Source organism: Denticeps clupeoides, chromosome 5 (assembly GCF_900700375.1).
Source record: "Denticeps clupeoides chromosome 5, fDenClu1.1, whole genome shotgun sequence".
Lineage (NCBI taxonomy): Eukaryota > Metazoa > Chordata > Actinopteri > Clupeiformes > Denticipitidae > Denticeps > Denticeps clupeoides.
In genome coordinates this window covers 7,292,751-7,307,962 of record NC_041711.1, presented here as the reverse complement: position 1 = coordinate 7,307,962, position 15,212 = coordinate 7,292,751, and the positions used below count along the sequence as shown (strand labels likewise).

Sequence of the window (15,212 nt, the reverse complement as noted above, 5' to 3'; positions counted from 1 at the left end):
ATTTGCAGGAATTAGGGGGTCATGACCCCTGCAAAAATCAGATCCAGGGAATATACCCCAATATAATCACTTAAGTCCAATGAATAAATATATTCATTATCTTGCATTAACTGAAGCTTCACGCCATGTCTAGAATTCTCTGAACTCACTTGTAATTTTGTATTTCTGTGGTACTGCCAAAGAACACATGTAATATGTGGGCCATATTTCATAATAAAGTAGAATTAGGCCAATTAAAAGCGAATCCAGGCCATCCACAGTCAGCCTGCAGGCAGTAGTTTGCACACCCTTAGGCTAGAGAATTCTATAGGTTCAGGAGCTCAGTAATAAGATTATAGGGCCGAGGGATTTGTCCATCCTGTGTACAGTGCAGGTTGTGCAGCTGAAACCAGCCTCAACTGATCATGGAGTTAAATGTAAATATGTGATTACTGCTTCTGCCAGAACTGATATGTTCAGACAGCGAACGGAAGAGCCAGACATCGATGAGGAATATGATGATGATATTGAAAGAGGAAGAACATGTTTCTACATCCTTTCCATCATCTCTGATTTCATGACAGGTATACGATACACAACTTTGCTTTATCATTCAGTTACTTCACTTTATTAATGCAGCAGTTCAGCAAATTATTTAAATTGTATTGCCAGAATGTTTACATTTTTTATTTGAGCATCCATTTAAGTACACTGTAAAAAAGCCAACTTGCTAAATTAATTAAGTTAATGTTATTGAGTAAAAATGAAGTAAGAAGTGTAAATGTGGGAAATCAATGAAGAAAATTTTGTTCATTCAACAAGATTCGGTTATCAACCGAACTCTCTTGTTGAACTTACTAAAATGTTTCTGTGTAAAGAAATAGAGACATTTTTTAATCCATTTTGTCCACTTTACTGTCACAACACCAAGGAAGGGGAGGACCCAGGCGCAGGTGCTTTAACATAACCAAGTTTATTGTAATATAGGAGAAACAAACCTATAGGAATCTGCTTGGGGAAAAGGAGTGAAGAACAGGGTAAGGAAAGGCTCACTCACACGGGGAACACATGCAACACACAGTCCACCTACACAAACCAGACTCCAGAGTCACACCGACTCTGACATGACATGAGGGCGAGGTCCGCTCAGGGTCTGACTGACGATCGTACACGCTCAGACTCACACCAAACACCACCACATACTGACACTCACTCTCATACCTCACACAGTGATGGATAGAACAACAATACAGGTGCAGGTACTCCTTTAAAGGAGGGAAACCAGGTGTGGGTATTCAGGAAGGGGCTGGCAATCTCGCCCAGCTCATGCTGGTTCACCTTGCCGGGCAGGATTGTTATATTATAAAAGATAACAAGTTAGAGGACTGTATTGTGCCTGGAGCTTCCCATAATTCTCTGGGGTGATATTACACAATTTAAATGAATGGAAAACAGAGGTTGTCCTGATGGTGAAGTCAAGTCAAGTCAGCTTTATTGTCAATTCTGCCACATGTACAGGACATGCAGAGAATTGATATTACGTTACTCTCAGACCCATACAAGTAACATTAAATACAAAAACAGTAACATTGAATACAAAGGTATAAATACAATTTAAAAAGAAAACACAATATACAATTTTAAAAACACCATATACAAAAACAAATAAGGGCACATGGTGGAGAGAGCAAAACCATGTAGTGCAACAGAGCACTACATAGTGCAAGTTCCCCGTGTACTCAGTTCTGGATGATAAGGGGATGTCTTAAGCTGATCTGATATAGCAAAGTTGTGACAGAACATTAATGCTAATTGCCGGAAGTAGCATACTTATACTGGATTGTCTTTGTGGAATTACAGCTTATTCGTCAAACTCGGAAAATTGGGAGCCATAAAGGAAATGTAAAATTTATAGTTCAGGTCAATGCCATTTTAATAGAGAGAACTCAATACATTAAGTTTGTTGGTCTGTTGCTGTCATAAGAAGTTATCACAACTAACATTTATTTAATTAACCTCTACTCAATAACCTAATTATTTTTACTTGGGACAAAAAAATTTTACAGAGTATGAATGATGAGTCAGAGTGAATAATAAAGACCATTGTTTTACACTTTTAGTGGTCCTTGTGTATAAAAACGTTGCTTTAAAGCTATATCATCATGCAGTTAATCAAACTGAATATGATGTAACTCATATCTCTCACTTGTCAGCACAAATCTGAAAAAAAAAATCCCAGTACTTCAAAGATGTGATTTATCTGTTAATTTATCTTAGACGGTATAGAAGGGAACTTGTGAGCGTGACTCTCTCAAGTGTACATTTTTTTCCTCCCTGCCACACAACACAGAATCCAAAATAACAAGTGTAATATATGGACGTCATGAGGACGGCCATAAAATGTGTTGCATCCATGACAGATGTTCTCCACCTGTGTGAGGAGATGATCCCTACACACACCAGGAGGGCCCTGATCACAGCGATCATAGGAAACGAAGCATGATACTGTTGCAGTTGGGCAGAACCAACATGCATTACAGATAACTCTCGTGCTCTGTCCCAACTGATCATTTGGTGATTAAATTTGGTAGGTTGAGTATTTACATGACTGGTTCAGAATTGTTCTAGCAGTCTTTCAGGATTGTCAGAAAACTTTCCCCATTATCTAACTTAAGGTGGTTGAGATGAGTTAAGAGCTGAAAATAGGTGGGAAAAGTACTGAAAAAGTAAATTTAATAAAAGTATCTTTACTTTGCTTAAAGTATACTCAAGTTTTTTTTTTATTTATATTGATTCTAGTGTCCCCTAATACTGTATCTGAAGTATCTTTCTGAAATTCAGCTTTGGTGCAGAATTACAGCCACTTTGATCTAGTCCCACAATGAGGATGCACCATTTCCATGTTTGTAGCTTTAAATGCTAATGAGGAGGAGAGAGGCGGGTTGAGGAAGAGAGCGGCCTATAGAAGTTGAGGGAGCATTCGTGGAAATTACGTCGTTAGCACCATTATCCAACCACAATAATTGGCGCAGACACAAAGTAGTTGGGGGTTTAAGTACTGGGAGTAGTGGGAAATTCTCTGCACAGAAAAAGCATGAGAAATGGGAGGTAACCTTCCCCTTATGATGACAAAAGGGAACAAATTTTAGAGCCGACCGTCTGAGCTGCCGCTCTCTGAATGGTGAAGGAGAATGATCAAAGCCCTGCCCCACTGAATACTACAGCACTGGACTGTAAAACTGTCAAACAACTTTATGCTTGAAAGTGATGTTCTGAGCACCTATGGATGGGATCTACAGCATTTTCGTTACAGGTTGCAGGATAACGCGAAGAATTCCAGGATGGCTTTTCATTTTTAACCTGATACAGTACTGATGTTTTCCGATTGGCTGATGTGTATGCCCTTTCTTTCTTTCCTAGACAACCGGCGTTAGGACCCATAGGAGATCTGTTATTACATATCCCATAACTCAGTGCTTCAGTTTCCTCGCAGAATGCGATCTTTAGACTATAGTTGAAACAGTTTTCACGTCGACGGCAAATAGATTGTGAAGCAGACATAAAAGTCATAAAAGCCCCGTTCGAACTCGCTCAGTTTGTCAGCGAATTGCGCACTGCATCATGGGATCTGTAGTTTGTGTGTTGTCAGCGTTTCTTATCGCCGGTCTATAATAATACATCTATATAAAGCGATCTCTCGGGATATAGCCGAGTTGGACATATGTATTATAGACTAACAGAAATCGTGTGATCCCAAGAATGAGCAGTTTGTGTGGCGCTTCGTCTTCTCAGTAGAGGAGTCTTCCCTACACGCGTCCGGTAGCAACGCGCGAAAATAACGTCATTAACATGCGACCGCTTCCTTTAAACATTTACCAGGGATGCATTTTGAGTAATGTCTTCCTTTTGTCTGTTCAGACAGAGAAACTAATTGCTCTCGGGTAGTTTATAGTCAATTTACCGTTGAAACCGGAGCTCACGGGGATCAGACCAGTTGCGCGCATGTCATGTAACCGCTCCGCAGTTGAGGAAATGCGGCGCCGGCGCCGGTTACGTCCCTATATGTCGCTGACTCTCGCAGTGCGGGGCAGGCTGTGGTGATAGACGTATTCTTTTCCGCAGGGTTTCTCCGCAGTTCTCTTTGTTTCAGAGGGGTGGGGATGCTGAACGTCCCGGCCCAGTCCTTCCCCACTATGGGGTCCCAGCAACGGGTGGCCCCGCCGGGACAGGCCGGCAGGAACAAGGTGAGCGTCCTTCCATCATAGTGGTCAGGAACATGAAACTGTCCGGGTTTGCTTTATTTTCTGCTTTGGACCTCTAACTTGTTTTCATGAATATGAAATGAAAGACGTTTATACATTTATAAGGATTATGTTCCTTGCATGGATTGTGTGTGTGATTGCATTTATTTCGCAGTACTGCTTCCCCATTTGCTTCGTCAGTAAAGAGTGATCGCAACACTGCTTACATGAGATCGTAATTAAGTAACGGCATCAGTTTGCCAAGTTTCAGTTTAGCTATGGATATACTGTTATAGCATGGCTCCTGTAGAACTCTTGATGGTGGATGCTCTGTGTTAGAGATGTTTGGTTAATAGATTTAAGTTGCTTCTTTCCCCAGATTAATCACTGTATTTTTCCTGCATTTCTTTGTGTGTGTGTGTGTGTGTGTGTGTGTGTGATTGGTGCGCAGGTGGCCTTGAAACCAGGCCACAGTCTGATGGACTGGATCAGACTGACTAAAAGTGGGCGTGACTTCACAGGACTGAAAGGTCGCATTATAGAAGTGACAGAGGAGGAGCTAATGAAGCACAACACAAAAGATGACTGCTGGACTTGCATTCGAGGTAATGACACCATGTACACACACGTTACATTTTTCTTCTATCTGACAGTCAGCAGTGAAATTCTTTCTTTTTTTTTCTTTTTTTTTTTTCCAAAATCATTGTACATCATCAGGGCTGCAGGATTTCATAATTTTGATTTTGACATGTTGGAAACAATCTTCATTGTCTAGGGACGCTTTGGACAAAAGCGTCTGCTAAATAAAGTAAAGTAGGGTGGTGGAGTGAAGCCAAGAGCGAGAATTTCTGTAGCCACAGGAAAAGCTCCCTGCTTTGGAGAGGCACAGATGTTCAACTTTGTTTTTTGCATAACCTCACATGTGTTATTTCATAGTCTAGTGTCTTCAGTTATGTTCTATATTATATATTATAAAAAAATGCAAGACCCGTAAATGAAGAGGTGTCCAAACGATTGACTGGTAGTGTATTGATTTTCAATACCTGCCTGCTTTCTGCCAGCAGGGGGCGATCGATTAACAGGTTTAATGAGCCACTGAAAGGTTTGATTCTGATTTGTCACCTGCCCTGAATATCAGCAACAGGCTGCAAATGAAGTTCCATGATGCTGTGAACCGCTTTTACAAGAATTGTTTTTTTTTTTTTTTTTGCTGTTTTTGCAGTTGGTATTTAGTTTTTACTGTGTAACAATTCATTTTAGATCAAACCTTTTAATGTTGAAATATAAGTAATGAGAGCGTCTATCTGGGGGAGGAAGCTGTCAGAGCCACTCCGCTTTTTTAAGCCCTGTCTTTTACATACTCCGGGTCTCTGGAAAGACATTCCTGAGCATTTGTGTTAGTTACTTTCATTACTGTATCAGTAATTCGTTACAGTGGACCAATCACAGATGGTCTTAGATCAACCAAAACATAATTACCTTTTTATTTTTTTTAGCAATCTCTAATACGCAATCATTAATATCACAAATCTATTAAAACACACCCTTTCAAAACATTATGCTCTGTCCTGGAGAATCATGTAGTCTGCTATAACACAATAACATAAAAAATGCTAACTTCTGATTGGACAATTAATTTATTCATGGAATTTATCAGACACCTTTATCCAGTGCGCCATACAATCAGTAGTGATATGGACAGTCCCCCTGGAGCATCTCAGTGTTAAGAGAGTGCAGGCTGGGGTAAAAAAATTCCAACAGGACAATGATCCAAAGTGAAGAGCTGTCAAGAATGCAAGAGAATGCCTTTTGGAATCCATGAATAAAATATCTGGGTGAATATGAAAAGCGCTCTGTTCAGAGACTCACCACACAACTTGCATTAGTTTGAAAGATTCTGCCAAAATGAATCATCGACGATTCCAGAAGAATCAGACTCTGCCCAGAGTCTTTTAATCAGTGTTTTCCTAATGAGTGGATTTGAGAGAATATGTATAGTTTGGCCGTTTTGAGGAAAGGTTCATTTAATTTGTGAATTTCTCTCTTTAAGGTCTTTTTTTTTTTTTTTGTCATTTTAAAAACGACTGATTTCTTTACATTGTGGACCATGTATATTTCACTGCTGTACAATATTTGGTGTGTCACTGGAAAAATTGAGGAAAAAATAGTTATTTTGTAATGACCACCACCAATGTGTGTGCTGTAGGTATGGTGTATAATGTCAGTGCATACATGGACTTCCACCCGGGTGGGGAGGAGGAGCTGATGCGGGCTGCTGGGGTGGACGGCACTGACCTGTTTGATCAGGTGAGCTGTTACTATACTAGCTAATTTGCATTTTTATTTATCATTACTGGTTGCGGTTCTAATGCAGAGTATAGTTTCATTTTGTTTGTGATTGTTTTTGGTAGTATATATTGTAAAGTGAAGTGTTTAAATTAATTAATAGCAAATCAATCAATTTTCTTCTCAGCCCTCTCTTGAGATGTCAATCTTTTTGATAAGTTCATTTCGTAAAAGCCTGTAGCTGTTGGTTTTTATTATTATGGATGGTAAGTGGATGGATAACTGAACCACTATGATGATCCATCTCTTTATTCGTTTTTCTTCTGAGGAGTTGTTAAAAAGGGTGCAGTCCTGGAAAATTTACAAGCAATCCAGATATTTGCTGAAGCTGTGACTGTGAGGAAGTTACAATATCTGTAACTTCAAACAAAAATGTTTGTTTTTCTGTGTTTGAGGTTTAAGAGAAAAGATTAATCTGTGTATATGTAATTTGTGTCTGTCTTTCAGGTCCACCGGTGGGTGAATTATGAGTCCATGCTAAAAGAATGTTTGATTGGTAGGATGGCAGTGAAAGCCAGCACTATCATTAAAGGTGTGTGTGTGTGAGAGAGAAATCAGTTGTGTTCACTAGAGAATCTCTGCCCTTAAAAGTGCAGATGCTCTAGCTTTGCATGCTTTAGCTGAATGAACCTAGAAAAGCTATTTGTTATTGGTTCTGTTTTATCCCAGAGATCTAATCTCATTCTTCCATTGGAAGTTATAATTGGGTGTTTTTGATCTTGGAGGAAATAAATGCCAACTGCAACAGTCATCTCAAACCACCATTTCATCCTGTACCACACACTTACTCCTTATATAACATCAAGCACTGCCAACGCACACAGTCAACCACCATCCACCACCTCTCACTACTAACATTCACCAGCCACTTCCCTGCCATCACCAACCATTATCAGCTTGCTTCTTCCTGGACATTCTGCTAAAGCAGACCATCAGCCAACCACCACAACCAAGCCATCCCCGTCATCCAACCGCCACAACCAAGCCATCCCCGTCTTCCAACCGCCACAACCAAGCCATCCCCGTCTTCCAACCGCCCCAACCAAGCCATCCCCGTCTTCCAACCGCCACAACCAAGCCATCCCCGTCTTCCAACCGCCACAACCAAGCCATCCCCGTCTTCCAACCGCCACAACCAAGCCATCCCCGTCTTCCAACCGCCACAACCAAAACATCCCCGTCTTCCAACCGCCACAACCAAAACATCCCCGTCTTCCAACCGCCACAACCAAAACATCCCCGTCTTCCAACCGCCACAACCAAAACATCCCCGTCTTCCAACCGCCACAACCAAACCATTCATTTACATTTACATTTACAGCATTTATCAGATGCCCTTATCCAGAGCAACTTACAATCAGTAGATACAGGGGACAGTCACCCTGGAGCAACTTAGGGTTAAGTGTCTTGCTCAGGGACACAATGGTAGTAAGTGGGATTTGAACCTGGGTCTTCTAGTTCATAGGCGAGTGTGTTATCCACTAGGCTACTACCACCCATCCAACTACCACGTCATCCAACCGCCACAACCAAACCATTCACGTCATCCAACCGCCACAACCAAACCATTCACGTCATCCAACCGCCACAACCAAACCATTCACGTCATCCAACCGCCACAACCAAACCATTCACATCATCCAACCGCCACAACCAAACCATCCCCTTCATCCAACCGCCAACATCCAAAGCATCCCCATCAACCAACCGCCACAACCAAACTGTCCTCATCAACTAGTGTTATTTTAGTCAACGTACCTTATCGATGTGATTGAGAAAATATGTAAATTCTAGTGACTACAACTATAATAAAAAAAGTAATATTGTTGACTAATAATAACAAGACTAAATGGGTGTCCAAAATTAAACCTAGTCTAAATTTTCTCTTCATTTTCATTGACAAGACGTTATTTCCACTCATTTAATCACGTTATTATATCAAGGGTCCTGTTTCCTGTATCTCCTATCTTGAGGCACAGTCACGCCTCACTATGAAACAAGCTTGTCACCCACCAATTAATCAGAAAAATGAAAAATGTTTGACAATAACAATGACAGCTTGACTGCTGTTAGAGAATGTTGGCCAGATAATTAGCATCAGCTTTTCAATACTGAGCGTCTGTAGCCTAAATACCCAAACAAGTACTCTCAGCCATATTTTGTTATCCAAAATTGACAGTCATATTATCATATTATAATCATCTCTCTCTCCAAATAGGTTGGATAATTTTATTTAATTGACTTTGCTATGTGCTAATAAAATTATTAATTATTTCTGAGACGGTGGTGGTGGGGTTTAGTGTCACTCTAACCTGTCTTCAAAACTTGAGAGCCCTCCGTCTAATTAGCCTTTACCTGCTACTTGGGTGATTTTTTGATTTCAACAAGTATTTAATATTTGCAATTGGTTTATTTAAATTAAATAATAAGACAAAACTATTCAGTTTCCTGTTAGTAAATCTGCCCTAGCAATGGAATTTACTGTGATGCAAGGGGGCGCCACTTAAAATCTTTCCTAGGGCTCCAAATTTGTCATAACCTTGTTTTAATTATGAAATATGTTTGACTAAAAGAAAATTTTGTTTGTTCTACTGTGTGCTTGTACTAAATTGACTGGGTTAAATAGAAAAAACTAAAATGTCATCAGGTTTTGTTGACTAAAACTAGACTAAAATAGTCATGGATATATTTTGACTAAAAAAAAGACTGAAATAGTCAGAGGTTTAGTCGACTTGACTAAACTGAGTATGGATGTGACTAAGACTAAAAATAAAACAGGCTGCCAAAAACAATTATACCATCAACCAACCACCACAATCAAACCATTATCAACACCATCAACCAACATCCACGACAGCCCCTAGCTATCAAAAGTCAATCTGAAACCACCATCTGAAACCACCAGCTAGGTACTAGCCACCAAAAAAAAATCCAACCACACCCCACACTCCCAACTGCACCATCAACAGCATAGACCAATGTGTGCAACCTCACAATCAACTGAAAAGTTTTTTCCACTTCCAAAATTTTTTGTAGATTCATGTAGACTGACTTCACGTGTTTTTGTAGGTCCTGAGGTGAATGGTAGTGAAGTTTATTGCTGATTGCACTGCACCAGCACATTGGATCAGTATTTCTACAAAAAGCTATTGGTCCCAAAGTATGTTAAGTTCATGTTGAGCTTAATTGTCATTTCAGCTACATACATGTTAGACAGTACATAGTGAAACGAAACAACATTTCACTGAAACCTGACGCTACATGATTGATAGTCAAGTGATTGTCTCTTGTGATACACAGAAGTGAACACAGTGAAATTTGTCCTCTGCATTTAACCCATCTCCCTGAGTGAGCAGTGTGCAGCTATGACCGGCGCCCAGCAGTGTGTGGGGACGGTGCTTTGCTCAGTGGCACCTTGTTGGTTCGGGATTCGAACCGGCAACCTTCTGATTACGGGACCGCTTCCTTAAACGCTAGATATTGACATAAGTGAAAATAACTACCATGCTTTTTGTCCCTATTAAGATGATCTGTGAAGTTTAATAGCTTATATTGCTGAATATAAGATATTAAATAGGATATTAAAATAGATTCATAAATAATTTTAAGCAGAACATAAAACTGTATGAGCAGGATCGGCATACCTCATCTGCACTGGTCTGCACTAATACAGATGAAATCCTGTTAATATGAATGGATTTCCCAATCAACCTGTTCTGGAGTCCTGTAGTGACACATTGTGCTGAGACAGATATGCTCCATTATCACATCACCCTTGTAGTTGACATGAAACTGGACACTCTGGTGACAGTGGCAAACTGCTGGCCATTAAGGACAACGTCAGGCACCCTCTGCACATATTATAAACAACCATAGGACCCTGTTCAATTATTTATCCTCAAGTCCAGAATCACAGACTTAAAATCTCCTAAATGATGGGCGGCTGGAAGGGGCACAGAAGGAAAGGAGGATGACGACGAGGATCAGGCACAATTAGACATTACTGACTGTGCAATTAACACATGCAATAATTATTTTATATATTTTTAAAAATATATTAATTACAATGAATGAATTACTTTTCATTCATTGAAAACATTAATTGATAATTGTTAAAATTATAATTGTAACTGAATCACAAAACAAGTGAATTTTACAAACATCTAGGTCTTACCTTGTCTACTTATCCATCGATTAAACTTCTCATTTCTCCTCCATCAGGTGTGACTTCACTGTCCCCTTCTCCTGTGCCATTAGAGCAACCTGCTGCTGCTGCCCCACCCAAAGATACTCGACCCAGGTGAACAGTTACATGCTATTACATATTGCTAAAATATTTGCCACCGCCAGACAAAAACCCACAATTCAAGTCAGTCACAGCTGCAGTTTTAGAAAAACACTTCTGCCATACATCATGACATCTGAAATAAACACTAAATAAACGTATTGTTTTGCTGTCTCATGCATCCAATGAGATTTTAGTCATTAGAGACTGTTATTTCTAAAGTTTACAAACAATGTTTATATAATGTACAGTGGGTACAGAATGTATTCAACCCCCATAAATTCACTCATTGTTATATTGCAGCCATTTGCTTAATTCATTTTAGTTCGTTTTTTCCTCATTAATGTACACACATCACCCCATATTGACAGAAAAACACAGAATTGTTGACATTTATTAACAAAGGAGAACTGAAATATCACCCTTTTCTGTGACACTCATATATTAACTTGGGTGCTGTCCATTTCTTCTGATCATCCTTGAGATGGTTCTACACCTTCATTTGAGACCAGCTGTGTTTGATTAAGCTTGATTGGTTTGGACTTGATTAGGAAAGCCACACACCAGTATATAAGACCTTTCAGCTCAGAATGCATGTCAGAGCAAATGAGAATCATGAGTTCAAAGGAACTGCCTGAAAAGCTTCGAGACACTATTGTGGCAAGACACAGATCTAGCTAAGGTTACTGCTTAAGATTCCTAAGAGCACAGTGGCCTCATGGTCCTGTTTTGGATGACCAGAACCCTTCCTAGAACTGGCCGTCCAGCCAAACTGAGCTATTGGGGGAGAAGAGCCTTGGTGATAGAGGTAAAGAACCCAAAGATCACTGTGGCTGAGATCCAGAGATGCAGTCGGGAGATTGTTTTTTTTTTAAAATAGAAAGCAAAAAATGTTTTATTCTGCAGGTACGACTGGTTCCAGACTGATACGACAGTCAACGTTGTGGTGTACACAAAAAGAAAGGTACTTGTTTCTGATTTATGATGCCCAAATCTGATTACTACTGAATAATCAGGTGGAGTGTGTTATCATCACTTATCAGCTTATCATCAGTAAAGTGCCATATCCTCTGTTATGAAACACTGATCTGCATCGCCATTGTAAAATGTATTGTAGAGTATTGTAGAGCACCTTGCAGCTTGAGCAAAATCAGGCGAAAATTGGTTGACCTGTGCAGACAGCGTTAAAAAGACACAAAGGACATCTTTGTGAAAATCTTTTTTGGCTGATAAAAAAAGAATGTATTTTAAATCCTCTGTTCATCTGAAATACTAAATAAAGAAGCTACATTTAAAAAAAGGGAGATTCTTGCTCAGTTTCATGCCTAGAAAGAATTGGGGTTGATATTATTTGAATAATTATTATTGGAATAATTTTAAGACGTATGCATTTGAATGCCTCTTTTTACTTTACTTTACTTTACTTTACTTTATTTGGCAGACGCTTTTATCCAAAGCGACTTACAATGGGAAGACACCAGCAATTCTCGTTCGATTTCTATAGAATATCAAGTATACAAACTAAGAGCCCTGATAAGGCTTAGACTTGTCATTGAAGAACATGCTCGGAGAGTGTTGGGTGCTAGACTAAGAAAAATTATAATGTATTTATACATTTTGTATTTGTTTGTTAAATGTGTATGCATGTGTATGTGTTAAATTTGTCTGTAATATTTTTGGAATAAGAGGGTTTTCACCTTCTTCTTAAAAGTGGTGATAGTCTCGGCTAGTCGTGTGGAGGAGGGTAGGTTGTTCCACCAGCCAGGGACAACAACGGAGAACAGACATGATTGGAATCGGAGACCCCGTGAAGAAGGAATTTTTAGTCTCCTTTCGTTTGCCGATCTGAGAGAGCGTGTAGGAGTGTATCTAGGTAGTAGTGTGTTGATGTAGGAGGGCGCAGTTCCATTTACAGCCCTGTAGGCAAGCATCAAGGATTTGAACTCAATGCGAGCAGCTACCGGGAGCCAGTGGAGGGAGGTAAGGAGAGGTGTAACATGGGTGTATTTTGGCTGATTGAAGATGAGGCGGGCTGCCATATTTTGGACCATCTGGAGTGGTTTTATGGTGACTGCAGAGGCTCCAGCCAGGAGAGAGTTACAGTAGTCGAGTTTGGAGATTACCATTGCCTGGACGAGGAGCTGCGTAGCCTGTTGGATCTGTGTGGTGCTGTGTTACTGTATTAATATTAGAATTTTATTGATTACTATGCCTTGCAGTCCAGATGCAACTTCAGCATTAGTAGGGTAAACCTTTGTCATTTCCATTTTTCTTTCTTCACACTTTTTTAAGAATACTGGTTCTGGCTGTGTGATTACTGACATTGTGGACGGCACGCTGAGGCTGGAGATAGTCTTGGGGAAAATGTCTTATCTGCTCCACTGGCGTAAGTGCTTTTAGTGCTGACACACACACACACACAAACACACACACACATTTCAGGCTTAATAAACTATTTTTATTTTCAGAACTCTCTCATGAGGTAGAAGAGCGCATTGGCAGTGAGTTATTGTTCATTATGACCTTTTCATACTCTGTTCATTCCATTGGTTTAATGTCCCTTCTCATATGAGACTTCAGAACCCACAGTTCCTCACTTCAGCTTTAAACTCCGTTGCTTCCATCTGCCATCCCCTATAGTCTATTCTCTATGCTTTGTCACTCTTTTAATTTCTTTTTTGATGTTTCTCCTCCTATTCCTCTGTTTTCCTGTGGAACTGGGACAGGTGGGATCGATGACATATTTTTTAGGGTAAAAACTTCACTTTGCTTATTTCTATAAATAAGTATTTTTTGTATGTATGTTCAAGTTCAGACCACCAGTTCAGTTGGAAAGATTCAGGTTCTGCTGTGGAAGAAAGAAAAGTTAAATTGGTCAAAGGTGGGGAAGCAGCTGGACTCCCATCATTCCTTTTTGCGACAGAAGGACCGTGGTGAGAAACTGTTATATTTCAAAAGGCTTGGATTATAACTTTTAACTCTGTGTGAGACTTTTGTTGATCAATTTCCAGTGAAAAAGATATATATATTTTTTGCCCTTTAATTTCTTTTCTTCCATGATTGTAGGATTTCACTACAGGCGGTGTGTGTTGCTCTCCAAAGCAGAAGTAACACACGACACCAAGCTTTTCTGTTTACAGCTCCCAGCTGGTTCCCACATGCATGTTCCTGTGGGGAAGCATGTCTACCTCAAAGCCTTGGTACAAGGTAACATCAGCCACTCTACACTGCAGTACACGAGCATGGAGTCAGTGTGACATATTTAATTATTCTGCTGATGTCTGCATCAGGTGCAAACTACGTCATTTTCATTTCTCTTTTTTGTGTTTGTTAATTGTTGAAAGCTGCTGTATTTTTTCATGTTCACTATTGACCAGTTACTGCACCAATTTAAAAAAGGCACTAAAAGGCTCTGAAAGTATGATTTAAGCTGATTTCAGCCAAATATACAGGGGATTAAATAAGTGTTAAAGACTTCACCAATTTTCACACAACATGAAAAACGTTTACTTGAGAAATCACATGTACATACGTATTCACAGCCTTTGCTCAATACTGTCAATGCACCTTTGGCAGAAATTACATCCTTTGGCACAATTACATACAAGTCTTTTTGAATATGCTGCCACAAGCTTGGAACACCTATACTTAGCCAGTTTTGCCAGTTCCTCTTTGCAGCACCTCTCAAGCTCAATCAGGTTGGATGGGAAGCGTCGGTGCACATTTTAAGATCTCTTTAGAGATGTTCAATTGGATTCAAGTCTGGGCTCTGGCTAGGACACTCAAGGACATTCATATAGTTGTCCTTGATATCACTCCTTTGATATCTTGGCTGTGTGCTTAAGGTCGTTGTCCTGCCGAGAGATGAACCGTCTCTTAAATTTGAGTTCAGGAGCGCTCTGGAGGAGGTTTTCATCCAGGATGTGTCTGTACATTGCTGTAGTCATCTTTCCCTCTATCTTGACTAGTCTCCCAGTTCCTGCACCTCCACAGCATGATCCTGCCAACACCATGCTTCACTGTAGGGATTGTATTGTCCTGGTTTCCTCCAATCATGGCCCCAGCCATTCACACCAAAGAGTTCAATCTTTGTTTCATCAGAACAGAGAATATCCACAAAGAGCCTCTGGAGCTCTACCATCAGGTCTTGTACCATCTTGTTCACCTCCCTGACTAAGGCTCTTCTCCCCTGAGCTTAGTTGGCCAGCCACCTCTAGGAAGAGTCCTAGTTTGAACTTCTTCCACTTATGGGTGATTGAGGACCTTCAAAGCAGCAGACATTTTTCTGTAATTTTCTCTAGCTTTGTGCTTCAAGACATTCCTGTCTCGGAGGTCACATTTTCAAGTAAAACCTCAATGTA

At 40.1% G+C, this 15,212-nt stretch overlaps 1 protein-coding gene across 4 annotated transcripts in view; it reads left to right on the top strand.

Moving 5' to 3' along the window:
* Positions 1–350: 350 nt before the first annotated feature.
* cyb5r4 (cytochrome b5 reductase 4) overlaps positions 351–15,212 on the top strand; it is a 30,863-nt gene continuing 16,001 nt past the window's right edge. For 3 of the 4 annotated variants that reach the window (XR_003749709.1, XM_028978942.1, XM_028978941.1), the window contains exons 1-11: positions 351–563; positions 4,102–4,223; positions 4,672–4,825; positions 6,427–6,527; positions 7,014–7,098; positions 10,788–10,866; positions 11,758–11,815; positions 13,144–13,237; positions 13,320–13,352; positions 13,662–13,784; positions 13,918–14,058. Coding sequence is in view for 3 of the 4 variants with exons in the window: in XM_028978942.1 (XP_028834775.1) it covers positions 452–563; positions 4,102–4,223; positions 4,672–4,825; positions 6,427–6,527; positions 7,014–7,098; positions 10,788–10,866; positions 11,758–11,815; positions 13,144–13,237; positions 13,320–13,352; positions 13,662–13,784; positions 13,918–14,058 (1,102 nt within the window). In the remaining variant the exon portion in view is untranslated. Of the gene's footprint in view, positions 564–910; positions 4,224–4,671; positions 4,826–6,426; positions 6,528–7,013; positions 7,099–10,787; positions 10,867–11,757; positions 11,816–13,143; positions 13,238–13,319; positions 13,353–13,661; positions 13,785–13,917; positions 14,059–15,212 lie in introns of all 4 variants that reach the window. The other variant, XM_028978943.1, reaches the window with a different exon arrangement.